The sequence below is a fragment of the Lemur catta genome, chromosome 12 (genome assembly GCF_020740605.2).
Source record: "Lemur catta isolate mLemCat1 chromosome 12, mLemCat1.pri, whole genome shotgun sequence".
NCBI classification, from domain to species: domain Eukaryota; kingdom Metazoa; phylum Chordata; class Mammalia; order Primates; family Lemuridae; genus Lemur; species Lemur catta.
Window position 1 is genome coordinate 7,178,697 of NC_059139.1, and position 24,123 is coordinate 7,202,819.

Genomic DNA, 24,123 nt, shown 5'->3' on the forward strand with positions numbered 1-24,123 from the left:
TCATGTGTGACTGTTCAAGATGGACTTTTTCAGAATTTAATTTAACAGGTATCCCTTTCTAGGAACTGCTAAGAGAGTAAACCAAGAGAGAAGAAGACATGGGGACTAAGAGATAGAAGTTTTAATTTCTCAGGATTGTTGCAGCAGGTCTAGAGAAACAACATCCAAATCTGTCCCAAGACAGAAGATTCTGGGAGGGAGAGAGATTATGGAGAAAAGAGGGAATCAGTAACTATGGACATCACAGACAAGGGTGAGTCAGTGGCCTGCCTCATTCATTAAAAGAAAAGACCATTCGAGTCTGTGAAGCATGAGATAGAAGAATACACTCTGCTCTTGGAGAAAGTAGTGCTCCCAAGGGCACTTGTTTTCAACCAAAATAAAACTTATTTATTATATGTGTTATGGTTTCATAAAACCTGTTTTATTATGATTTGTAAAGCATTCTGAAATCTTTAGTTGGGCATTTTAAACTTTAGGTCGACTATTTCCATATTTAGAGAGAGAAAAATTACATCAGTCAAGCCCAAAGGACATGCAGCATTTCTAATCAAAGTTCATTTGCTTAGGAGCATTTCAAGTAATGGCTAGCACAGAATAGCTTCAAGTGGATTTAAATAAAATTCTGATCATCACCTCATAGTAATTATTGCATAGGAAGACAATTATTCATTGCCAGACCTAACAGGCAGCAGAATATATTCTGCTGTTAATAGATACCACAGTGCAAACAGGCAGCTGGTTTTTTTCAGCATGCATGTTTGTGTGTTGAATGTAAATGTATGTAAATATCTAAATTTTAACATTTTATTATTGTTCAAACAGTTTGCCAAGGCATATTTAATAAATAAGTTAGAGCTCTGCAAGATTGTTTCTTCCTTTCAGTCTTCTACCATTTATAATTTGGCACTCTAAATACCATAGATTCTTCTGGATTTATAGCTAGGTCTAATCTAAAATCTGGTCTACAAACTAGGCTTTATTTTTTAAAAATCACTAAAATTGTTCTTTTGAATATTTGTTCACAACACATCCTAGTTTATAAATATCTGGAAAGGAATTTAAAGGGGACCTCATCTTCCCTCCACCTGTAATTTTTTGTTTAAGAGACATTTATTCACATGCATGAGATAATGGGTAGGAAAGAGAATGCATGAGAAAAAACTCCCCTATACCAGCGAGGATCCTGTAATGTCCTGAATCCTTATTCCTTGCTGAGCACTGGATTAGGTCTTCTAGAGAGGTGCAAAGGAATTAAAACTCCTAGTTGTTACACTTAACTCATTGTTTTGTTTAATTCACGCATGGCTATCTAACTCAATTCCAAAATGGATTCACGGCGGCTCCTTGCGACAACAGAAGCGAAGTGAGCCTTTTTTCTGCTACACCCTACTCCAGCGCTCAGAGCTGTCCACTCCCTTGCTGCTAATCTAGTAAATTTCTAAAATGTGGACATGTTGGTTACGGAAGTCTTTTTAAATATTTAGCAGCCAGTACTGCATGGGTGCTGACCATTCAGAACAGAGCCCTGTCAGGGAAGTGGGTGTTGTTGCGGTGCCCGAGGGCATGCAAGGTGTAGCCCTGCACCTGGCGCCTGCAGAAATTCAAAAGCATTTGAGAATGAATGACTAAGGAATGAATGATGTGCTCGGGCTCACACAGGAAGGCTTGCTAAAGAGTTCATCAGATTTAGAAAGAGACAAGAGTCTCAAAGGAGGAAGAGTGGAAAAAGAATAAAAGACAAGAGAAATGGAGGATTTGATGACCTCGGGGTGAAACTGGATTAGCTGTACTAAAATAATGGATTCCCAAGACTCTACAGGAGCCAGTAGAATTCAAGCTTTCATAGCCCACTCTGGCAGATGACCAGGGTTGATGCTGAAGATAAAAATGTCTCCCTAGGGCTCTCTGAGGTCAATTCATTTTGCTTCATTTTACTTTTGCTTCCGGCAGTGGAGTCAGCTTTGGCTAGATCTGCATCATTGATGCAATGTCTATACAGAAGTCAGCTGAGCCCCGCAGGTTTCCAGGGGCCCTCAGATTTCTGCTGGTGTGGAAACGTAGAAGGCTTTGTCACTACAGACGGGCTCACAGTAAGCAGTTTCTTCCACACTAGAATGTTCTCTTCAATGCTCTCTTCCTGTCTCCTTCTCTAGAGTGGAAGCTTGGCCAAGGGACTTGCAAGTCTGCAAAAGTATCCATGACGGCAACTCCAGAAACCATGAACTTCAGCTTTTGTAGCAATGTTTTGATATGATTTTCTTTGAGAAAGGTGAAATTCATGCTTGAAGTTCAACCAAGCACTGTAAGACTCTGCCTCTAGAAAAGAAAACATCTACTGAAGTAGCAACCACGGTCCCTCTTAATCTATTTGGCTATCACTGCAGAAGACAGCATTTCTTCCAGGAGAAGACGTAGAGAGAGCTTCAACTCCAGCACACACTGATGAAAACACACAGGGTCATGATATAGCAGTGAGTCCAAACCTCGTTCTTCTCAAAAGAAGTGGAATAAGAGGTATGTCCTCTCTGTATGTCAAGGACTTGCATCCTTCCTACAGCCCAAGTTTCACCAAGAAAAGAAACAAGCCTTTGATGTTTCCAGATGGGGCTCACATAGGAAGTTTTGATGCTGCCCAGGGGCATACCATGGGTGACACCCAGGAGTGGTCACAAGCAGTGCTGAAGGCAACGAAGTAGCTGGCTGTCAATTCCTTTACACACACTTCAAATAGCAGCAGGAGCACAGGGCTGTTGCTACAGATGATATCATGTGATGGGGCATTGCATTTCCTTTCTGTTTTAAGCCATCACTCATCTCAACCTTTTGCACATGGCCAAATTTCTTTGGCAAGGAGATAAGGTACCAAAGAGGGTGTTTCTAGACAAGGGTTTTGAATTGGAGCAAATTCAAATTTTAGTAAAATCTATTTTTTTTCAAATCATGAAATGAATGCATACAGAAGGTGCTCTGTTGGCCCTCAGTTCTGGTGGCTTCATGTATCAGTTGGCAACGTCTTACTGCACAGAAGCATCATGCTTCCATCACAGGCATTGAGCCCTTTCTCTTGCAGGCATGTCCAACTTAAACACAACCCACAGAAATAACGATGGGTGTTCATAACCATAACAGTAGAGAATATTTTCAGTTATATAACTCACCCCAAAACTATCCTAGACATCACATGTGGATAATAATAATTTTACCTTCCCTGGCCCATGTCACCCCATGTTAGTTTGATGTGAAATATTACTTTAATAACATGGTAACACTTAACAATTATTTTTTTTCCCATAAAGACAGTTCTCCACATACAGAAAGAAAAAAGAAAAGAGAAAAAAATAATTTCGATCTAGTTCTAATTTAGCTGAGAGTGAGAAAGAAATGCGATAATAATCTTAAAGGGTATGAATTTAAGAAAATACATTGAAATTGGAAGTCTTGATTCAGGACTGAACAAATATTTATGGCTCTCTAGCTTGTGCCATGTATTATCTTCAATAAACACATTTACATACATTTCATCAGCATAGCTACAAGGAAATTTTAGAGTTGAGACAAAACGGCAGTCATCTTTTCATCTTGGATAATCATGGGTGATTAAAAGATCTTTTCGCAAAGGCAACTTTGCAATCCATTTGCCAAATACTTGCTTATAGGGGTACTTTGATGAACCAAACATCAAATATCCCCTAGCACAGCAGTGAGTGTAATTGAGAAGAGTAAGCACTAGAGTAACTGGAAAGCGCATCTTGAGGCGACCTATGTCAACAGCACTCCAACAAGGAAGGCTGCACAAACACGAGGGATGACAGCTAATGTTTACTGTGTCCACGTGTGTTCCATGAAAGTATGTGCCAACTGCTTAACATGGTCTCATTCATTAAACCCTCATAAATCTATGAGGTGGGCACTATGATTATCACTATTTTACAAAACATAAAAGTTCTATGATCATGGAAAGACTCTCATGTTCACTTTTGAAACATTCTATAATAAGTAATAATATTACCTTGAGACTTTTAGTAAGCATAAATATCTTATTTAGGAAATTAACTGCTCAGTATGACAAGCTCTCTGCTGTTAACCACACTACAAAAACCAAAACAGGCACCTTATTACCAATAGTTCACATGCCTGTCCTTCTATCATTTATTATTAATGTTATTATCATGCTGGCCCATTGGTATTTTAAGATGCTCAACTACTTCTAAAATCACAGAATTTAGTGAGGGTTACATTTATTGGATTCTAATTATTTAATATGATCTATCCATGTGTGGTATACTTCATCCCATTTTATTCACTGATTTACTCATTTGAATACACATACAAGGACTGTTATTAGCACACTGAGAAGCCCCAGACCATAATATTTGGTTAGCACATTTGTTACTATGCTGGATAACGGAAGGTTTATCTTGAGATAAAATGTAATAATTCACTCATGATTCTAACCTGTGACCAGCTCCCGGATCTCCAGGTCAGTGGTCTTGCGGAGTAACCTCACCAGGGCCGGGATGCCACCGCAGTTTTTCAAAGCGATTTTGTTATCATCGTTGGCCTTCCCATACACCAAGTTTCTCAGAGCTCCACAGGCACTACGGTGGACTTCTGTCATCCGATGGTCCAACAGATCCACCAGGAGCTGAATGCCTCCTTGTCTCCTTATCTGAAAGAGCAAAGGACACAACTTTTGCCTTAAAGTGTAAGGTTTCAACACCCACAACATGTTTTTCATATGAAGCATTTGCTACAATTAATTGCACAGAACTAAATTAGGGCAAAAAAAGCGAAAAGAAAACACATAAGTCTTCTCCTTGGATTTTATTGCCTGTACTTGCTTTAATATCCTACCAATAAAAATTCAAATGTATTTCTTTCAAGCTATAGAATTTTGGAAAGGTGATTTTAACTTCCTAATGGGTGCCTCAGACATTTCTCTCTATAAAAATACGCCACACACTCATGCCAGGAAGCAGAGGCATTAGAATGAGCAGAGAAGGAGCAAAAGGCATTAGAATGATCCTCATTCCTTAGACTTATTAAATTTAACCACTGTCTTAAGGAGCTACAGGATTGATGTACAAAATGTTAAAATTATGCTTAATAAGGAAATGCTCCAAACATTTCAAAGGAACCAGAAGCTAAGCGAGAAACTGGAAGAACTGACACAGAAGTTTTATCTCAGAAGACCTGGGAAAATAAGAACGTCGCTCACATAAGAGGCAAGGACATGCTCTGCCAAGCCATGTCAGACTTAACTTAGGTATTTGATTGATAACAACAACAACAAAAAAAACCACATTAAATTTTAGTGTTCTTTTTGCCCTAAGAAAATTTTAATCTTTTATAAGTAAATGCAAAATAATTTTTTGCAGTGTATTTCCAGATGCGTCTTCTTCTTGCTGCTCTTTGATTTTGGCAGCAATTTAAAAATTTAAACTGGAAACAAAATAAAGTGGCTAGTTAAAATACAGACTATTTCATGGTGTTTTCACTAGCAAAGTTGCATTGCAATACTTCTGCATTCATATGGAAAAATAACAGGATTCACTAGGCAATATCCTCCTCTTTTTGTTTTTTCACACGTCAGTGTTCCTCAGGGATGGAAGAATTGGCACCTTGTCTACTTAATTTTCTTGTTACAGAAAACTCATTCATCTCACAGATGTGCTGGGTCCATGGCTAAACCCCTCAGCTTTTTTCAATGGTGCTCGTGTCACTTTCTCTAAGAGGTAACTCTACCCATATTGTTTAAAACTGCAATGTGAACCACACGCCCTTCCCAAGCCAGCATTCTCGTTTGCCTTCATCTGTCAGAGAATTCTTAACAGCACTTGTCATGTTCTAACTTATCTATCATGTTTATCGTTATCGTCTGTCTTCTACCAGAACTCATGTGTTCTGGGGGCGCAGGTCTCTTTGTTTTGATCACTGACATATCTCTATTCCTATCCTGAGTGCAATGCCAGACACACAATTAACGTTCACTAAGTATTTGCTGAAGTTACAGGGAGGCCTAATTAATATATGATTGTTTCTCAGATTTGCCAAAATAGTGTTTTCCAAATTGAATAATATCTCTCTTTAAAGAAAAAAAAAAAAACCCTGTTGTGAACAGCCAAGAATGTATCCAGAGGGCTCAGCCCAGAGGCTCTTCCCACACAGCTTACAAACAAAACGAAGGCACGTTTCATTCACACAGGGTGGACCGCCGATGACTCACACGGGCCTGTAGGAATTATTTTCATTCATCAACAAATCAAAGCAGACAAAGCTGAAGTCCTCAGAGAACTTACAGGTCGTAAGTCCCTAATTTGGAAAACATGAATGCAGTGTGTCATGTGTCACACCTCCTGTGAGAACAGGACCAGGGAAGAGAGAAGGAAGGACTTAGAGGGACAATGATGAGCAGGTCATGTCTGCACAGCCTGTGGACAGTGACAGCCCCTGGGGAAGAGGGCTCAAGGGACTGTTGGGTTAACTTAAAAAAAGAGAAAAAGGATCGGAAAACAACGTTCCCAACTTACAGTTTTACTGAGAGCTTGCCTGGCACTGACCCAAGAGAAATGAAGTTTGTATCACTATATATACGTATCCTATACACACATACACCTGGATTATAACCACACCCACTTTACCGTGCACTTTAGAAGGGATATTCAACTTGTACAAAAAGGTTAAACTACGAATGTCATTTTCTCTATGTGTGTGTATCTGCACGTGTGTGATTTACTTCAAAATTCTCTGGGTTTAATTTTTGGAATAATGACAAAGCCATTACAAAAGAGATAATAAATCCATTTTTACAGTGAATCCATCAGTTATATGTCAAAAGCAGACGTATCATAAATCTATTTTATTTATATGTATATATTTTAGCTATACTGGATATTATAATTAAGACTCCTAATTTATGATAATACATTTCCCACTCATATGACTTAATGAATTAAGCTATTAAAATATTATTCCAAAACATTAAAAGGGAAAATGAATTCAAAATGAATGCAATATGAATTCTTAATGCTATAAAGAGAACACAATGTTTTTGTTATGATCCTAATTAATGACATACACCCAAATTTATAATGAGATCTTAAGTTCTATTTTAATCTATTTAGAGAAACACTAATAAGACAATAACTTCTTTTCTCTTGCTCTTATTTGGAGTCACCAGATCATCTGTATTAAAAACTTTGGGTTTTGGGGGGTTGAATTTTATCTAAGATTATGAGACTCCCACTTCAGTTTTCTGAAGCCGAACGTTAGTCAGAGTTAATATTTAAATATGCACCTAGGTGAAATGGGATGGCTAGGTCTGTGGTTCTTCCTCCTCCTGCTGCTGCCTCCCCTCTCCCCACAGGACCCAGGGAGCCGTGTGGCAGCTTTTAGTACCACACTCCTGGGCGACTGTGGATGGTCCATGCTGTCTCTACACCTCCCTCTGCTTTGCTTTGTTCCTGGAGCCTCCTCCCTCCAGCTTCTCCTAGTACCTAACCCTCCAGTTTCTTCCTGTACTTAACCTTAAACCCTTCTAAAAAGCTTCCAAAGAAACCTATTTTAAGTATTAATAAAGTATAACTTTTTGAAAAACTATCAGGGGAAACTGCCTTCTCTGAAATGGCACCTTTATTTCCTCTCCCACTCAATGGCGAGTGATCTCGTTCCAATTTATCCCCCACATAAGTCGCCCCACTTCTAGCAGGCTGAGCCCAGGGTGTCGCTGACTTGCAATCACTGCAGGTCCCTTTACCTTCTTACCTTCCTTCCTTAATCATCTTTGTGCAGAATTCTTTAAAAGTCAAATCTTGAAAGGTTCTAGGCTTAATATTAATAAAACAAAGTCAATAAAATGTCAGCTAATTTATATCTAATATTTTTACTAGATGTAACAATGAAATGAACTGCATTCGAAGGGTGTCTGTCACAGAGAGTGAATAAATATCAGATGAACGGAAGAATGGCGCAGTTGGCTGTCACATGTTAGTTTCCTTCTTCCTCTCTCTCTCTCTTTTTTTTTTTTTACTATTTTTCAATAGACCTTATTTTTAAGAGCAGTTTTATTTTTAAGAGAGTTTTTAGGTTCAGAGCAAAATTGAGCAGAAAGCATAGAATTCCCATGTACTTTCTCCCCCGCCTCCCAGACACAGCCTCCCGCTCCGCCTGGACTCTGCACTGGCGCTACATTTGTTACAGTGGATGAACTTACATTGACACATGGTTATCACTCAAAGTCCATAGAGTTCAATGGTCCAAAGTTACAACAGGGCTCACTCTTGGTGCTGTTCCCTCTATGGTTCTTGACAAATGTGTACTGGCGTGTATCTTCCATTATAGTATCACACAGAATAGTTTCATAGCTCTAAAAATCCTCTGTGCTCCACCTATTCATCCCTCCCCTGACAACCACTGATCTTTGCACTGTTTTTATGATTTTGCCTTTTCCAGAATGTCAAACAGTTGGAATCATACAGTATGTAACTTTTTCAGATTGGCTTCTTTCTCTCAGTAATATGAATTTACGGTTCCTCTATGTCTTTTTATGGCTTGATATCTCACTTCTTTTTAGTGCTCAACATTTTCTTTTCTGGATGTACCAGAGTTTATTTATCGATTCACCTGCTGAAGGACATCGTGGTTGCTTTCAAGTTTTGGCAATTATGTATAAAGCTGCTACAAACATCTGTGTGCTGGTTTTTGTGTGGGCATAAACTTTTAACTCCTTTGAATAAATACCAAGAAGGGTGAGTGCTGGATCACATGATAAGAGTATCTTTAGTTTGTAAGAAACTGCCACCCTGTCTTCCAAAGTGGCTGTACCATTGCACATTCCTGCTAGCAATGGACTAGAGTTCCTGTTGCTCCACATCCTCACTAGCATTTGGTGTTGTCAGTATTTGGATTTTGGCCATTCTGACAAGTGTGTAGTGTGGTATCTCGTCCTCATGTTTCCTTCTCTTTTAAGACTGCCTATGTGATTCTGATTTGTTTACATTAATACAAATGACTGAACACAAACAATGTTAAAATGCATATACAGAAGTGGTAATTTCATTTGGATCTGGACTGAACAAATCTCATATCTGCTACTTTTATGAAAAGAAAGGGCTTTTCATACATAACCTGAATAGATAGTCTTAAACTCACTTATTAAGTGATTCTTCGAGAGATGGCAACTTTAGTCAATTGTGCCTGTGTCTATAGCTCATTTCTTTTTCTGCTTAGGTGTGAACTTCAGGAATGGAGATGGTGAGAGCAGTCCACAAGGGGTAAGGAAGGTGGACGCTGGAGAAACCCGTCCCCAGGGGAAATAAAAAGGGAGTCAACCAACCAAAGCAAAACCATGCCCTACTGCCTGTCTTGTTAGGCTGTTTACAGTGAGGGCATTCTGGAACCTGACGTCGAATATCTCTTAGGAATGAGTGCTGGGATGCACTCACACCCCAGCGAAGTCCTCCAGTTTGCACCAGGGGAGAATGAAAACAGCTTCCATGCCTTCACCATACAATCTACTATTTTGAAGTTTTTTACAATTTAAACTCCAGAACTAAGAATATCTAAAAATCACACTAGAATAGAATGCAGTGGGTTTTTCCTTGCCCTTTCCTTACAAGGCGGAATATATCTACTAAGCTTTTTAAATCAGAAAACAAACAGATAGGTAATTAAATATAATAAAAGGCAAGTAATGCAATTATCCCTGCCAAAATGGGGCCTCACCACTTAATGGATTTATTACTCTTAACATAATCTGCAGTTATTGAGAATAACATATATTTACCAATGAATTAGATATTATCATTAAATTGATATCAACATCTCTGAATAATTTATAGCATGTCCAATTACAGCAGTGTTGGGATGCTCTTGACAGTCTTCATAAAATTATAATGATAATGATGATGTGTAGTGGGTTTAAAAATTACTTTAACAGCTTGCAACAGAATTCCTCTTGGGAGGTACCTGTCTTCATTTAAAAAAGATATTAAGACAAGTTGCTTTGAAGATAGTGAGACCCTCAGGGCATGGCCTACTAGGCTTTCAGGGCAATAGAAGAGATTGCTCACCTGCTCTGCATTTGAAACATGGAGGGATTTGGGGCTGGAGGGAGAAAAGAGAAAAGGCAGGAATAGCTTTTGTCAACCTTCTGGATGGTGTGATAAGAACCTCAAAACAGGTAACGAACTGGGTGTCCCTTTCTATCTTCCTTGGGAATCTTTCATTTTAAGCAAACTGAATATATCTTTGGGTTTCTGGGTTAGTGTTAAAAGAAACAAGGCTGGACCTGAGACTAAAGGTAAATTTTAATAAATTTTATTTAAATAAAATTTTAGTAAAAACTTTTAAGATATTTATGAAAACTCAAGTCACCATGTCTGAGGAACTCATCTATAGAAAAAGTTAATTAAAAAGATGTACTTTGACTTGGTGATTTGTACCTAAATTTCCAATTAACTGTTATTTTTCCACTGAAATGTTGGTTTGAAAAAAAAACAAAAAAAATTGATATAGTTGTTATATATTTCTTATTAATATTAAGAATTTAAATAATTTTCTCTGCTTAAAAGCTATTGGGAGATACAAGGTTTGTGGACTCAAAACCAGAGGCTTAACCAGAGGTAACTGAATCTCACTTTTCAACTTTATTGTAAATATTGCAAAGTTATCAGTTTGTAAAAGATATATTTTACCTCAATGAATCTCATACCTTACCCTTATTGTAGAGCCAGTTTAAAAATCAATGTTTCCATAAAATTGGAATTGATGTACGTTCATGTAGTTGCCTCTGAGTAATATAGAAGCATACTTCATAAAAGCCAAAATCTTTTTTAGTTTTATGGTAGAAATTATTTTTGAGAATTTTGAGAGATAATCTCTCTTTCTCTTTCTACTATGGTGCAAAGTGGCCTACTTTCCCCATTCAGTAGGTGAGCCAGGAGTTATGTTTCTTCTTAAATTGTGTTTTAGGGAGGGGGTATATTGTGGTGATTAGGGGCATTGAATTTAAACCTGGGTTCAAATCATAGCTCCTCCTCTTAAAACCTGTGTCCTTTCAGGCAAGTTACTTAAATGCCATAAAACATGAATAAAATGTGAACCTACCTCATAGGTTGTTTTCAGGATTAAATGAGGTTTCAAATGTGAATTGTTTAACAAATGCTCAGTAAATATTATCAGTCACAAATTAGTCACTGTATCAGCTTGTTAAAGGATATTCTTAATTGACTTATTATGTGGTCAAAATATGAATTTATTTAATTATATGCTGATGTAACATATGATAGTCAGTGAAAGGAATACAATCCAGAGGTATAACTTCATAAATTAGATTTAGCATGTAAACGTATATTATCTATTAGATCATGAATCCCATCTGGCGTATAACTAATGAGATTAAATATAGGATAGATTTATCCTAAAATGAACTGTATAAATCATATCGGTCATTTAAAAAATAACTACAAAGTGTGCTGTATCGATAGTGCACCAATGAGATATATTGGTAGATATATTTCCAAGGCAAGTACAACTGTTAGGTAGACAGGTAGGGACCTGTGGCCCCTCCTGGGGACAAGGCAGGTGTCCTGAGTGACTGCCACACCTGGGGGAGGAGGGAATGCCCTCTGAATCTACCAGTCAGAATTCAGAGTGCCAGCTGCAGAAGAATGTAGGACTCTCTAGCCCATGGGCCAAGCAGCATAGGTACAACAGAGTCTGGAAGGTGACCTAGAGCAACCTAAGTCTAATTATTATGTCATTAGCTTCAATCTACATTGTGGTTCACCCCACAAATCGGCTTTCAAAGAGGCTCATGGGAGATCCGCATGCACAGTAAGACTCAGGTCTTGTAACTCCCAAGTGTCCATCAAAGTGGTTCCATGATGACATCTGCATCACCAGGAGGGCCCAATCCAGACACTATAAAACAAGACCCAGACCATAACCAAGGCCCTTTTGTTACAAGAGGCCGGTTCACCCAACTATGGCGAACGTATCTTGCTCATACTCTGTAATCCTATGTCTTGCTCTTGCTCTGTAATCCTAGCTTTCTCTCCTCAATAAACCTTGTTTTGTGCTTATTCTGTTTTTGGTGTGTCTGGTCATTCTTTGGCCAAGAGCATACCAAGAACTGAGAACAGACAAGAATACTGACTCTGAACCCTGACACGACTAATTAATTAATCTATACTCTATTTTAAAAAGAAGTGTAATTTTTTTTGGTATGATAACTTAATTGACCAAAGCTAAAAAAAGGCATTTAAAAACGTAACAATTTTGAGATAATACTAGTTCTTGGAAAAAGAGGAAATACATTTCTGAAATACAGAGTATTATTAGGCAAAAAAGGAGAAGGACCATATTTTGATTTTATTAACAAGTAGATCCTAATAAACAGATGAAAAAATGAAACAAGTAGCAACTGATGCAACCAGTAACAACCTAAATGACTCAGAAGGTTCTACTTTCACGTAGCCTTTCCCAGACGCTGCTCATCCAAGGAATAGGATGTATAGGCGGGTTTGGGTTCCATCTTCACCTATGTCTAGCAGGAAGCTATCTGGGTTTTGAAGTCTGCATTTCTGCCTTGCCTGCCTCAAAGAGTTGTTAAGAAGGGCAAATGGAACAACATATTGGGATTCATATGGAAAGGATAAAGAAGTCTACAAATCCATTATTATTGTTATTTCCCTTATTCTTTCTGTCTCAGCATCCAATCTAAAAGCCCTCACAATGTCTGGAATGTTTGTTACCCTGTATAGATTTCAAAACCTCCTTGAACCTGCCCTCCTTCAGCTGGCACTGAAGTTGGATCTGACCATCACAGAGGTAATTCCTTGAACATATAACAAAATGAACATCTTCTGGGGGAGAATCTGACATGTTTTTTCTTTTTTAACTATTGCCAATTTAAGAGAATCAGTTGATATTGTATTAAGTATTAGTAAAAGGTTCTGTCTATAACTAGTTGGAGAAAACCATTCTGCATGAAGAATCTCCAGAATGCTTTATTTCACAGCAGTTCAACCTTTCAAGTTCTCGTCATCTTCATGGTCTCATCATTTAAGAAGATAAAGGAAAGAGGGGAAAAAAAGCCCTTTATTTTGGTTTGAATGTGAATCATGATTGCACACAGTGATGCGTTTTACAAGATGCGTTTAAACAAACGGAGCACCTGCATCACCACGAATCGCACACACCACATCCCGGCCTTTCTGTTCCTCTCCTGCTAACTGTGATCGTGAACAGTGAAGTCTTCTGGACACTCACCCCATCTGAGCATGAAGCAGGCATGGAGGTCAAATGTGCCTCAAAGCCTTTTTTCTGGCAGCTAAAAGCTGACACTCTCCGCAAACACTTGCCAGTCCTCAGAACTGCCGAACACCAAAACAAGTTTCAACTTTATTCTTTAAGCGCTAAGCGCATCCAGAAAAAGCCCCTACCTTTTTATTTTTTTAAAGAAAAAAATTTCAAGTAATTCCGCAAGTTCCTTCTCTAAAGACATCACTCAGGAAAGGTGATCCGGATAAGTCTAACGGTTTCTATCACCTGGTGTAAGTTTTGAGCTGTCCTGGTAGACACTGAATACAGAAATCACAAAGCAGTAGGCAATTATAAAGAATGTCTCTAGTAAGTCTCCCCTACTGCTTTCCAAACTGAACTCTAATGTTTACTTTCTATTTCCACATTTAGATGTTGCATATTAAAATCCCATGGTTTTAATATGTTTTTATAAGTTAGAAAGTGTTGATGAAATCAGATTAGAAAGCACCTACATCATTCCAGATTTTTGAATAACTTGAATAACTGCTTTCCTTGAATAACAAGGAAATACTTTGTAATATCATCATTTGGAGGCAAATAATTGTGTGTAAGTTGGGGGGGGGGGGGTAGATTTCTCCTCCCAATACCATGTGCTCAGGTTCAAAGGCTACACATTTAATTTCTCTCTCTCTCTCTTTTTTTTTTTTGATTACTACCCTCACTCTGCAGGTCTGCACACACAGTATGTTAAAGTAGATATATACTCTGTTTCACAGTAGGAAATTTAATCTATTGGACATTTGATAACAATACACGCAAGGCCTCATGTTATTTGAGTTGATTATATCAATGGCATAGTATCATAGCCTAAAACAAATATTCACTGTCTTTAAAGGTGGACATCATTTAAAATATTTAAACATGGATGGACAGCGCTGACACCTCCTTTCTCTCCCACTTCTTTGAACTAGGATCCTTCTGGCTTCTTTTGGGTGTTACTGGACAGCCCTTGTCCAATCCAACTGATTAAGCAAAAGTCTCCCCTTTGGGGCCCTCATTAGCCTCCTTGTCTGGACTCCAAATCCACAACTAGCCTTTGTTGTTGACTTTAGCCTTTGTGAGTATTTGCTTTACAGCTAACTGACCAGACTATTTGAAGTTGGACCTGAATCATAGAAAACAACCCACTACCATGGCTCTTAAGCAATTTAACATTAGAATGATCCAATTTTAAACCCAGAATAAAGTGAGGACGCCAGTTACCAGCCTTATTATTTAACTTTGTTGTGGATGTGATAGTACAGTAAGACCAAAAACTGAAATAAGGAGGTAAGTCTATTAAAAAAAAAAGACAATTATCAAAATCAACTGAAAAAACTTTTGGAATTAATAAGAAAATTCATCACTTAGAAAATAAACATAATAAGAATTGGCAAGTTTCCGTATGAAAAAAAGTACCAAACATTTTCTGGGGCACATAAAAGCAGATGTGAATAAATGTGAATGGAATACCACCTTCTTTGATTATTATAAATATTTCCATTGACCCCCCCCAGATTAATTTAAAAAGTGAGGCTTTTCCAAGTGAAAACCTACTATGTTTTAGAGTTGTTTTTGGACATAATGACACTAAGCTTCCTCTAGAGGAATAAACACAAGAAACAAATCACAGGAAAAATAAATACCTATGGAAAGATGAACATATTCTAAAGCATCAATACATAGAATAATATGACAATGGGCCACGAATCAATGGACAACAATGAAAGAAAAGAAAAAAATCCAGAGAAGATCCACATGCTTACAAGATTTTAGGATATCGTCATGAAGCAGTGGGCATTCAATACCTAGAATTGGTGAAAACAGGCTCACTGTGAGAGGAAACAGATGAGACTTGATTTCTTCACAATGACATGAAGTAAATTCCAGATGGATTAGAAATGTGAATGGGAAACATGAAACAAGAAAGCACAGGAGCATATACAAATGGATATTTATATATTACTGGGAAGACCTAAGGCTGATGCAAAAGCCAGAGTCCTAATGAAAAAGACTGATACATGCACACAGTATAAAACAACTGAAGTAGTGAGGAAAGAACTATTAATAGAAAAATGATTGGCTATGAACATGATAGATAAAAAGTTTAGATACTTGGCATCGTTAAATTCTTCTTTTACTTTAACCAATCTATTGAATGCAAACTGCTCTTTTTAGTTTTAATTTTCATTTTCCTGATTACTAGTGAGGTTGAGTCTTTGAATAAACTCTTCACCAAAGAGGTAAAGAATCTACATGAAGAAAATTAGAGTAGTTTACTGAGCAATATAAACAAAAGCATTAATAAATACAATTAAATGTCTTGTTCATGCACGAGAAGAGCAGATATTGAAAAGTCTATAAATTCTCCAAAATTTATTGACACTTTCAACAAAGTTTCAATCAAAATTCAAAACAGATTTTTTTGAAACATGTCAAAATGATTCCAACTTTCATCTGGAATTTTAAGCAAGCATAAAAAGTAAGAATATTTCAAAAAGGTGGAATATAAGGGGGAAATTATTTTATCTCATAAATATTACATAAAGTCTCAACAATTAATAATTGTGGTACTGATGTAGGAGTCAAGATGGCTCAGCAGAAGATAATGGATAATTAGGAAACAGAGCCAATTGTATTTAGCAGCTAATGCGTGATATAAAATTACTAGCCAATGTTCAAGGATTGAGTTATAAGAAAGGTCTTAAGAAAGTTGACTATACATCGCATACATTCCACAGAGTTAAGAACTAAATAATACCAAATAAAGGCAAAGACAAGTGAATATCTTGATTTCAAGGATGAATGAGGAATCCTGAACACAAACAAGAATGGACGCTATTTATTTCCAAAAATAATAATTGTATACAGATATAAAATACTGTTCCGGCTTCAGTATCCTAGTTATACTGACTTTGGAAGTTTAAATATACTTTTGCTACATGCTCACGGAGGATCACGCTGACATACTGAAGTTAGGGTGCATCTTCATCTAACAGATGGTTCAGACAGTCACTTCCTTTTCTGTCTTCCTCTTTTATCTCCTCCCCCACCGGAGCCCCCAACAACGAGGCTAGCATGCAACAGTGAATAGTTTTATAAAGAGAATTTAAATAAAGATATAAGATTCACTGAAAAAAATGCTCTTAAAATTCTTGTCTTACTTTTAAAAATAATCAGTTGTCTCCTTTGAGTGCAAACATCTACTTTTTAGATTAACAATTACTAATCTCATATTTTATCTCTTCATTTGGAAAAGATATAATCTAATATATTGGGGTGTGACAAAGCTGCATTGCCATATTGCTCAGCATCTCAAAGAGAATTTTAGATGAACTCACATAAATTTTGGAAACACAAGTCCCAAAAGGTAGGTAGAGAACTTAATTATGTGAATTATGTGAAAATTATTAAAATATCTCAGAATGTGAACGTAAGAAGCCCATAAATATTACCCACAAAGCTTTCGTTTCTAAAAGGATGGGGCTGTTGCTCATTTGGCAAATGTTTCTGGGCAGCCTGGTCTGTTTGGGGTGCTGGGCTGGGAGGAGGGTGAGACGGGGTCACGGTCTCCCCGAGGGAGCCCAGGTGCCTGCGGAGGAGCTGGGAATTAAGTAAAGAGACCAACAAGGAAGCAAATATGAACATTTCAACAGTGAAAAACAGAGGCAGCTTCATCTGGTAGAGGACCTAGCAATTTTTCAGTCATTATTTTGTATTCTTCTGCCAAATTGTATTAATACAAGGTTTAGGTTCACCAACACCTGGGTCCTTCTGGGTGATAAGAACCTTAAAGACAGAACAGGAAAAAAGGGTGGATAATGCGGAATGCTATTGCAGGCGGCTGGGTCAGGGGACATGAGAGCAGAGTGTCACATGGAGGAGTGACAGAGGGGAGAGTCAGCAGGGAAGGCGGTGAGAGGAGGCTGCCACACTATGCTGCAGGGCGTGGGGTTTACTCTGAGGAAGACTGGAATTCAAATTGCTCTAACTCGTCATTTTCAAGACTACTGAATGTGCCCTCTGAGGACAGACTGGCTATCAGGTAGGGCCACTGCCACTGTCCAGGTGAGAGAAATATAGAAACTTTTGTTCAATCCAATTGACAGGAGCACAAGCACTGAAAAACAGCCAAACTCTAGATCTGTTTTACAGGGAGGGCAGTAACATCAGGTCGAACCAAGAGAAAGGAATCTGGGAATGACTGTGATTTTTGGTCCTTCATTTCTAATAAACAAGTGTGTTGACAATCATCACAATGGTAGCTTGGGGTTGACTGACAGATGGCAGAGCATTTAGGAAAGACACAGCCCCTCATTTAAATTTCTATGTTATTGGTATTACAAAAGCACACATTTTAAAAACTGCGAGTCTTTTGTTCATGCAAAATGGAAAATAACGTTTTTTTAAAATATAAAATTATGCCAAGTATAGACAGAGATATAACAGAGAAGTTGTTCTGTGTCTTAGGTAGCCTATGGTTATAACCAATAATGAGTATTAAAGTAAAAGTAACATAGTCCACGAAAAGGAGTTATGATAGATATGCAAAGAAAACTTTCCAATGTATGTATTTTATTTTTAAATTAAAAATATCTCAATTTAAAAAAATTAAATCACTTCAAGTGAGACTTTTATTAAACCTACAAAAATTGTATAGAATATAAAATTTGCTTTATTACATGAGTTACATGATGGAAAGTGTTTTCTTGGTATGCATGTCTTTTTTCCTTTCTATTTTAGGTCATGAAGTCTCCTTTATGTTCTGAACATATATTTTCTTTTGTTGTAGTAATATCCAATACTTAACCAGACTAAACTCTGGTTGAGAAAAGAATTCTAGTTTTGTTCATTTCAACTGATATTTATCAAGCGCTCCTCTGTGTTCCTTGAGGACGTCATGCTCTAGTGAGGGAGAAATGCACAGAACCAATAAGGTGCTATGAAGCCACCTGAAAGCCACAAAATTGGGATGGGGCAATTATTTCTGGAAGAAATAACAGCTGAACTGCTTTCTTAGAAGTTTGAAAACTGGTGACCCATACAGTGTAGCACAAGGTTAAACTCTAAAATGCTTGCAGTGCAGTAGGTCCATGGTTCTTAAAATGGGGTACACATACGGTAGGGTTGGGGGAAACGGTAGGTCTTAGACAATGGCACATCTTCTGGGCCCTTAAATTAGCCCAAAGATGGGGGGAGGTCATTATTTTTTCTTTTATAATAAAGACTTGTACACTTTATGGAGCAGAATACCAGATTAGTAGGAATTTTAAAGAAAAAGCACAGAATTTAAGGGCATGGCACATTTATAGGGAGCTGCTTTGGCCAACAGTCCCTGATTCTTCCACATGGCTGAGGGCTGGCCCAGCAGGGAGAGCAGCAGTGGAAGGCTGGGGCGAGGGGGATGGGACGGGAGGTACCTGCTGCCCAACCACCTTACCCCCTTGCACAGAGCCCTTCCCGGAGATGGGATGCAGGGAGTGTGGGATGCTCGGAGAGATCAGACTGGACCTGGCACTGAAAACCATGTAAAGGAGAAGATACTGGTAGTGATAGGAAGTGCAGACCCACACATAGTCCCTGGGCACAGGAATGACATGGGAAGTTGTGACAATAGAACGGAGGCTGGAGAAGGAATTTGAGAGATGGTTCAAAGGAAAGCATTATGGATCATGGAAAAGTTTATCTCAGATGTTAAGCATTCTTGACCATTTTCCTGACATATAGAAATTTATAAACGGTGTAACATCCATGTGGATGTTTCCACGTCTCTCAATCATTTGTTTAAATTAACTTTGATGTTTTTATTTCCATAGCTCTGTACTCAGAGTCCTGGCTCGGAGCCCATCTGAGGAATCTCCAGTGAGCTCTGCCCCAGAGTCTAAGGGTGGAGGCTGCCGCAATCCCAGATGCTGAGCAAAAGGGAAAACCGTAAGTTCTACCCCTCAGAGCTCCCTGGAACTCCCCACAGAAGCCTGCCAGATTCAACCACTGTGACCAGCTCTTTTAAGAATTCACAAACTGGAACATGTCAACCTTATTTTCTCACATGTTTCTACTGAACACAAAGAAAGCTGTTACCAGGGAAATCCATCTGCAACAAAGCATTCTGAAATATGAGTTATTCAATGGCGCTGCTCAGCTGATTAAATATTATTCACTCTTCATTTTGTCCATCAGCCCAAGCAGAACATTTATATGACACTTGGATCTTGGTAGAAGAAAATACACTTGTTTGGTGCATCCATGACCTTTGAAGTTTTAAAAATTCTATACTAAGAAATCCCATCAAGTGCAAAGCAATGCTTCCCAAATGTATGTGTCTTCCCTAATGGAGAAGGAGACTTTATCCTAGGTGTCACAAGGAAGGTTACTATAGAAATTCTGATGGCATAACAACTCTCCTAGTAATTTTAAAGTTAGTAGTACTAAATTACACATCTATAATTTTATATACATATATAGTATGTTATATATATACAATCATGTATAATATATGTCTATAAATACATGTGTATATTTAAAAGAGAAAATAATTCAGAAAGGTCTCTTCCTCCTTCCCCTGGCAAAATGGGATTCATTCAGTTCTTTAGATAATTTTTTTTCTCATCTAAAACTTGTAGCATTAACTTTCTTTTTTTCTTATAACCTATCACTTGTGGGTTCAAAGAACCTGCCTGCAGGTATCCTACCTTCCAATAAATAAAATAGCTGCTAGAGATTAAGACTATTATTTCTTTAATAATTTTGGTTCAAAGATTTTCAGTTCTGGAATGTACCAGATTCCCTGGCTGTAACCCCAATTATAAATAATAAAATGCTCTGATTTTACTCTACTTTCAGAGTTTAGTTCTTAGCATGGCTTTTCCATAAACTCTTTTATAATCTTTAATGTATGAAATCTCAGGTTAAAAAAAATTAAGTTTCCTTATTTTCTATTTCATTTACTGATTTTATAATTACACGTGTAAAAGAATACCAGCTATATAATTATCTTGGTTTGCATTTTCAATTCTTTAAGAATTTTCAAATAAATTATGCATTTTATCACATAAAATGTTTCTCCATAGTAGAAGGAAGGCAATGGTTATACTCTCAGCTTTTAGTAGGCTGGTAGATGCTGAGGACTATGGAAGCAGGCCTTAGGAAATAATTTTTTTGTCTTTTTTTGTTTTTAAATTCTGCACACACAGTAGTAAAAGTTGTTTTTAAAAATATACATAATCAGATCATCTCTCTCTCTTCAAGTCCCCTAATGATCCCTATCACATTCAGACAATTGGCCTAATCCGTGTAACCTGCCCCTTTTTCCCACTGCTTCGTCTCCCATTGTGTCTCTTTCTCACTTTTGGCTTCAATTGTTCTGGGCTTCTCAGAGTTCCTGATCTGCCTGGCATGTCCTCCCAGAGCCTGCAGAGTGGCTGGCCGTCCATCCTGCAGGTGTGCACTCAACCTGATTAGCCATCAAGAACGGCACGTCCACCTGCGCCGCTCTTGGTCCACCGTCCCTTCTTAGACTCTGCCCCAGCTTCCATTTACCACCTGGTGTATTTCATGTGCTTATTGCTCGATTACCTGCTTCCACCCCCACCCAGAGGGATGTAAACACTGTGACAGCAGAGACCTTGACTGACTTGCTCAATGCTAAGTCCCCAGGGCTGCGAGGAGTGCCCGGCACCCAGCAAATACTCCACATTATCTTTTGACTGAATGCAGCTCTGACTATGGACTTTGAAATTCTGCAATAAGGCCAATTGGCATAGTTACCCCTTCAGGAAAATATCATATGTCAAACAAATTCACACTTGAGAACAAAGACTTCTGGTGCCCAAGAAGATAGCGCAGAACCTTAGAATATTATATAACTGTGAATACAATGACACTGGTCTGGCAAACATTATGCACCTTTAAAAATGTTTTTCTTATAACTCTATCATCTCATTGCATGAAGTGAGAGTAATTTTTTCCCCACAAGAAAAAGCCAACACTATGTATAAAGTGCTTCTGCACTATGTACACCTGCGTCTTGTTTGTAGGAGCCAATGCTGAATATATTAGCTAATTATAGATATGCAGATGTCTTGTTTTCCTTAATGCAAAAATATATAAAAGCATGTGAAATAGTGTAGCACTCAGGCCCATGGCTGAATATCCAATTTCCATTAGACGAACTTGGGTTAAATGGTGAAGAGACAGATAAAAGTCATAACAATAAGGAAGATTATTCATAATTCAGAATCTTCACATTCTGCTGTCAGTCTTTGGGGTTTAACATACTAAGATGGAAAAATCTAAATTGCAAAACAAATTATCATCTATTGATTCATTTCTTAGCATGTTCATTGCGGGAAAAATTAAATCCAGAGCCCAGAAGACTAGCAAAAAGAGGAAAAACGTTAGCTTTGGAAACTCTGAGAGATAATACGAAAAAATGTGAGGTATTTATTAATATAGATATGCTTGCATGGGTGGGGAAATGGCAAATTTGAATGACAAATCAAGGAAATTGTGACTTACATTGAAATTTTCGAAAGCGGATCTTTATAGCTAGAATTGGGACTTGCCTAACGTATGCACTTGCTGCACTTGCTGTTGGGACCATATGGTTGTCAAGATGGAAAGGACTGATGTGATAAAGCCAATCAACTAGTCAAGAGAACAATGCTCTGTTAGTGGCAAAAAAATCCAGAACTTCATCTGAAAGAAGTCAGCTCTGCAGAACAGCATATAATGTGGCATCCTGGAGTCAAAGGTGCAGCTTCCCAGGGCTCCCAAGTGCTGGGAGGTCATTTTCCTCACTCACTCTATTAGGTTGAGGTAGGTAGAATAATCCTTCTACCTCCATCCCATACAATGTCTATGTCCTGATTCCTGGAACCTGTGACTATTCCATGTTACATGGAAAGGAGAATTAAGGTTGCAGATGGAATGAAGGCGACTAATCAGCTGATATTAAAATAGAGTCTACCATGTATGATCTGGCTGGACCCGATGCAATCACAAATTTCCTTTAAAAGTGGAAAAGAGGGGCAGAAGAGTTGGAACCAGAAAGGTGACAGTGTGAGAAAGACTCAACCAGCTGCTGCTGGCTTTTAAGATTGAAGGGGTCGTGAAGTAAGAAATGTGAGAAGCCTCTAGAAGCTTGAAAAGGCAAGAAAACAGATCCTATCCTGGTGCCTCCAGAAGGGAACGTGATCGTGCCAACACCTGGATTTCAGCCCAGTGTGACCAATTTTGGACTTCTGAGTTCAAGAGCTATAAGATAATACATTTATGTTGTATTCAGCCACTACTAAGTTTGTGGTAATGTGTCACAGCAGCAATAGGAAGCTCATACAGAAGTAGACAATCTATTGTCAAGTTATGTGCCCGTGAGCAGTACTTGAGGCTCCGCTGGATAATAAGGCAGGTGCATTTATCAGTCCACTTTGGATGGCAGAGGGTTGCTAAGCTCACTCATTTCTGACGCTCAAGCTGCTGTCTCCATGGCCATGACCAACAAATCATCCTTGTGCTCTAACCACCAGGGCTTACTTTTTGGCTGCCAGATGAGATGCATCTACATCACCTGGGCAAACTGAAGTCTGGTAGGACCAAGGCAATCTCAACATGTGCTCTGCACAAAGAAGTACTAACGACAGGGCATTCATTGCTCTTTGTCCATTTTCTTGACTCAATGGCCAACCACTGGCCACTGCCCGAAAGTCAGTGTTCAATGATTCTCTTTTCAGATCATTTCAATGAGGAAAGACAAAAAAGGTCTTCTCAATGAGGCTGATTGCACGTTGTATGGTTGACTCTGTCTATACAAGCAATAAATGGCTCCCTGTAACTTGTATCTTTTCAGATGATTCATTCAAAAGAATATAACCTGGGCAACTGAGAAGATGTGCTCTGGTATTTTGGTTTGCGGTTTTGCCCAAATATTAACTTTTCCATAAACTAGAGTGGAAGGAGGTAGCTTTCCAAAAGTGTTTCTTTTCTAGCATCTTGCGCTCTTGTCTGCAACTCCTGTTGTCGTTGGCCTTGTTCTGACGCAGAATCACAGGTTGGGCGTAGGGGTTCACTGTAGAAGGGGATGAAGCATCGGAAAGAATGCCGGGAGCCCAGGTTCTGAGGCTTCCTGCTCTTGCATTTAGTGGACATCTCAGGTATAACTGAACTTAGGAAGTTCTTAAGCCAATTCCTGTCCTTGATCAGAGAGTTCTGGGGCTGACTCTTCCTTACATCAGTGTTGTCTCATGTTCCCTAAAGTCCACCAGGAATTTCAGGTCATGAATATCCCCTAGGGATGCAGGCACTCTCTCCTAGTGCCCGACAGCAAGCCACTAATCACTTTTCAAAAGGTAAATATCTAATGGCAGAGTATGGCAGTATGTTCAAAACTTAAGGTTGTCTTTTGGCTGCCCCTACTTGCTTTAGCCATGAAATCCAGTCTCTTTGGGTATCTGTTGCTGTTTGGATAAAGCAGCTTGTGGATCTGAGGCATTGAAGTTATGCCTGGTATTTTATCCACTGAAGACCTTGAGAGCTTCTTCTTGTTTGGGACCACCTTCAAAACTGGCTTTTCTTTTCTTTTCATTTTTTCTTCTCCCTTTCTCTTCCCTTTCTTCCCTCCTCTTCCCCTCACCTCCCCTTCCCTTCTGTTCTTTCTCCCTCCCTTCCTTCCTTCTCTTTTTCTTTCTGTCCTTTTTCTATTTCTTTTTCTTTCAATTTTTTCAAATGGCACTTAATAATATCCCCAAATGTGAGATATTATTTCTTCAGGATCCAGGGAGTTGTACCAAGTGTTATGTTTCTTATTCATTTCAGGTG

General features: G+C 38.4%; 1 protein-coding gene across 3 annotated transcripts in view; it reads right to left on the reverse strand.

Moving 5' to 3' along the window:
- CTNND2 (catenin delta 2) overlaps positions 1 to 24,123 on the reverse strand; it is an 818,722-nt gene that overhangs the window by 191,219 nt on the left and 603,380 nt on the right. For all 3 annotated transcript variants that reach the window (XM_045566311.1, XM_045566312.1, XM_045566310.1), the window contains one exon: positions 4,459 to 4,672. In XM_045566311.1, coding sequence (XP_045422267.1) covers positions 4,459 to 4,672 — 214 coding nt within the window. The remainder of the gene's footprint in view (positions 1 to 4,458; positions 4,673 to 24,123) is intronic.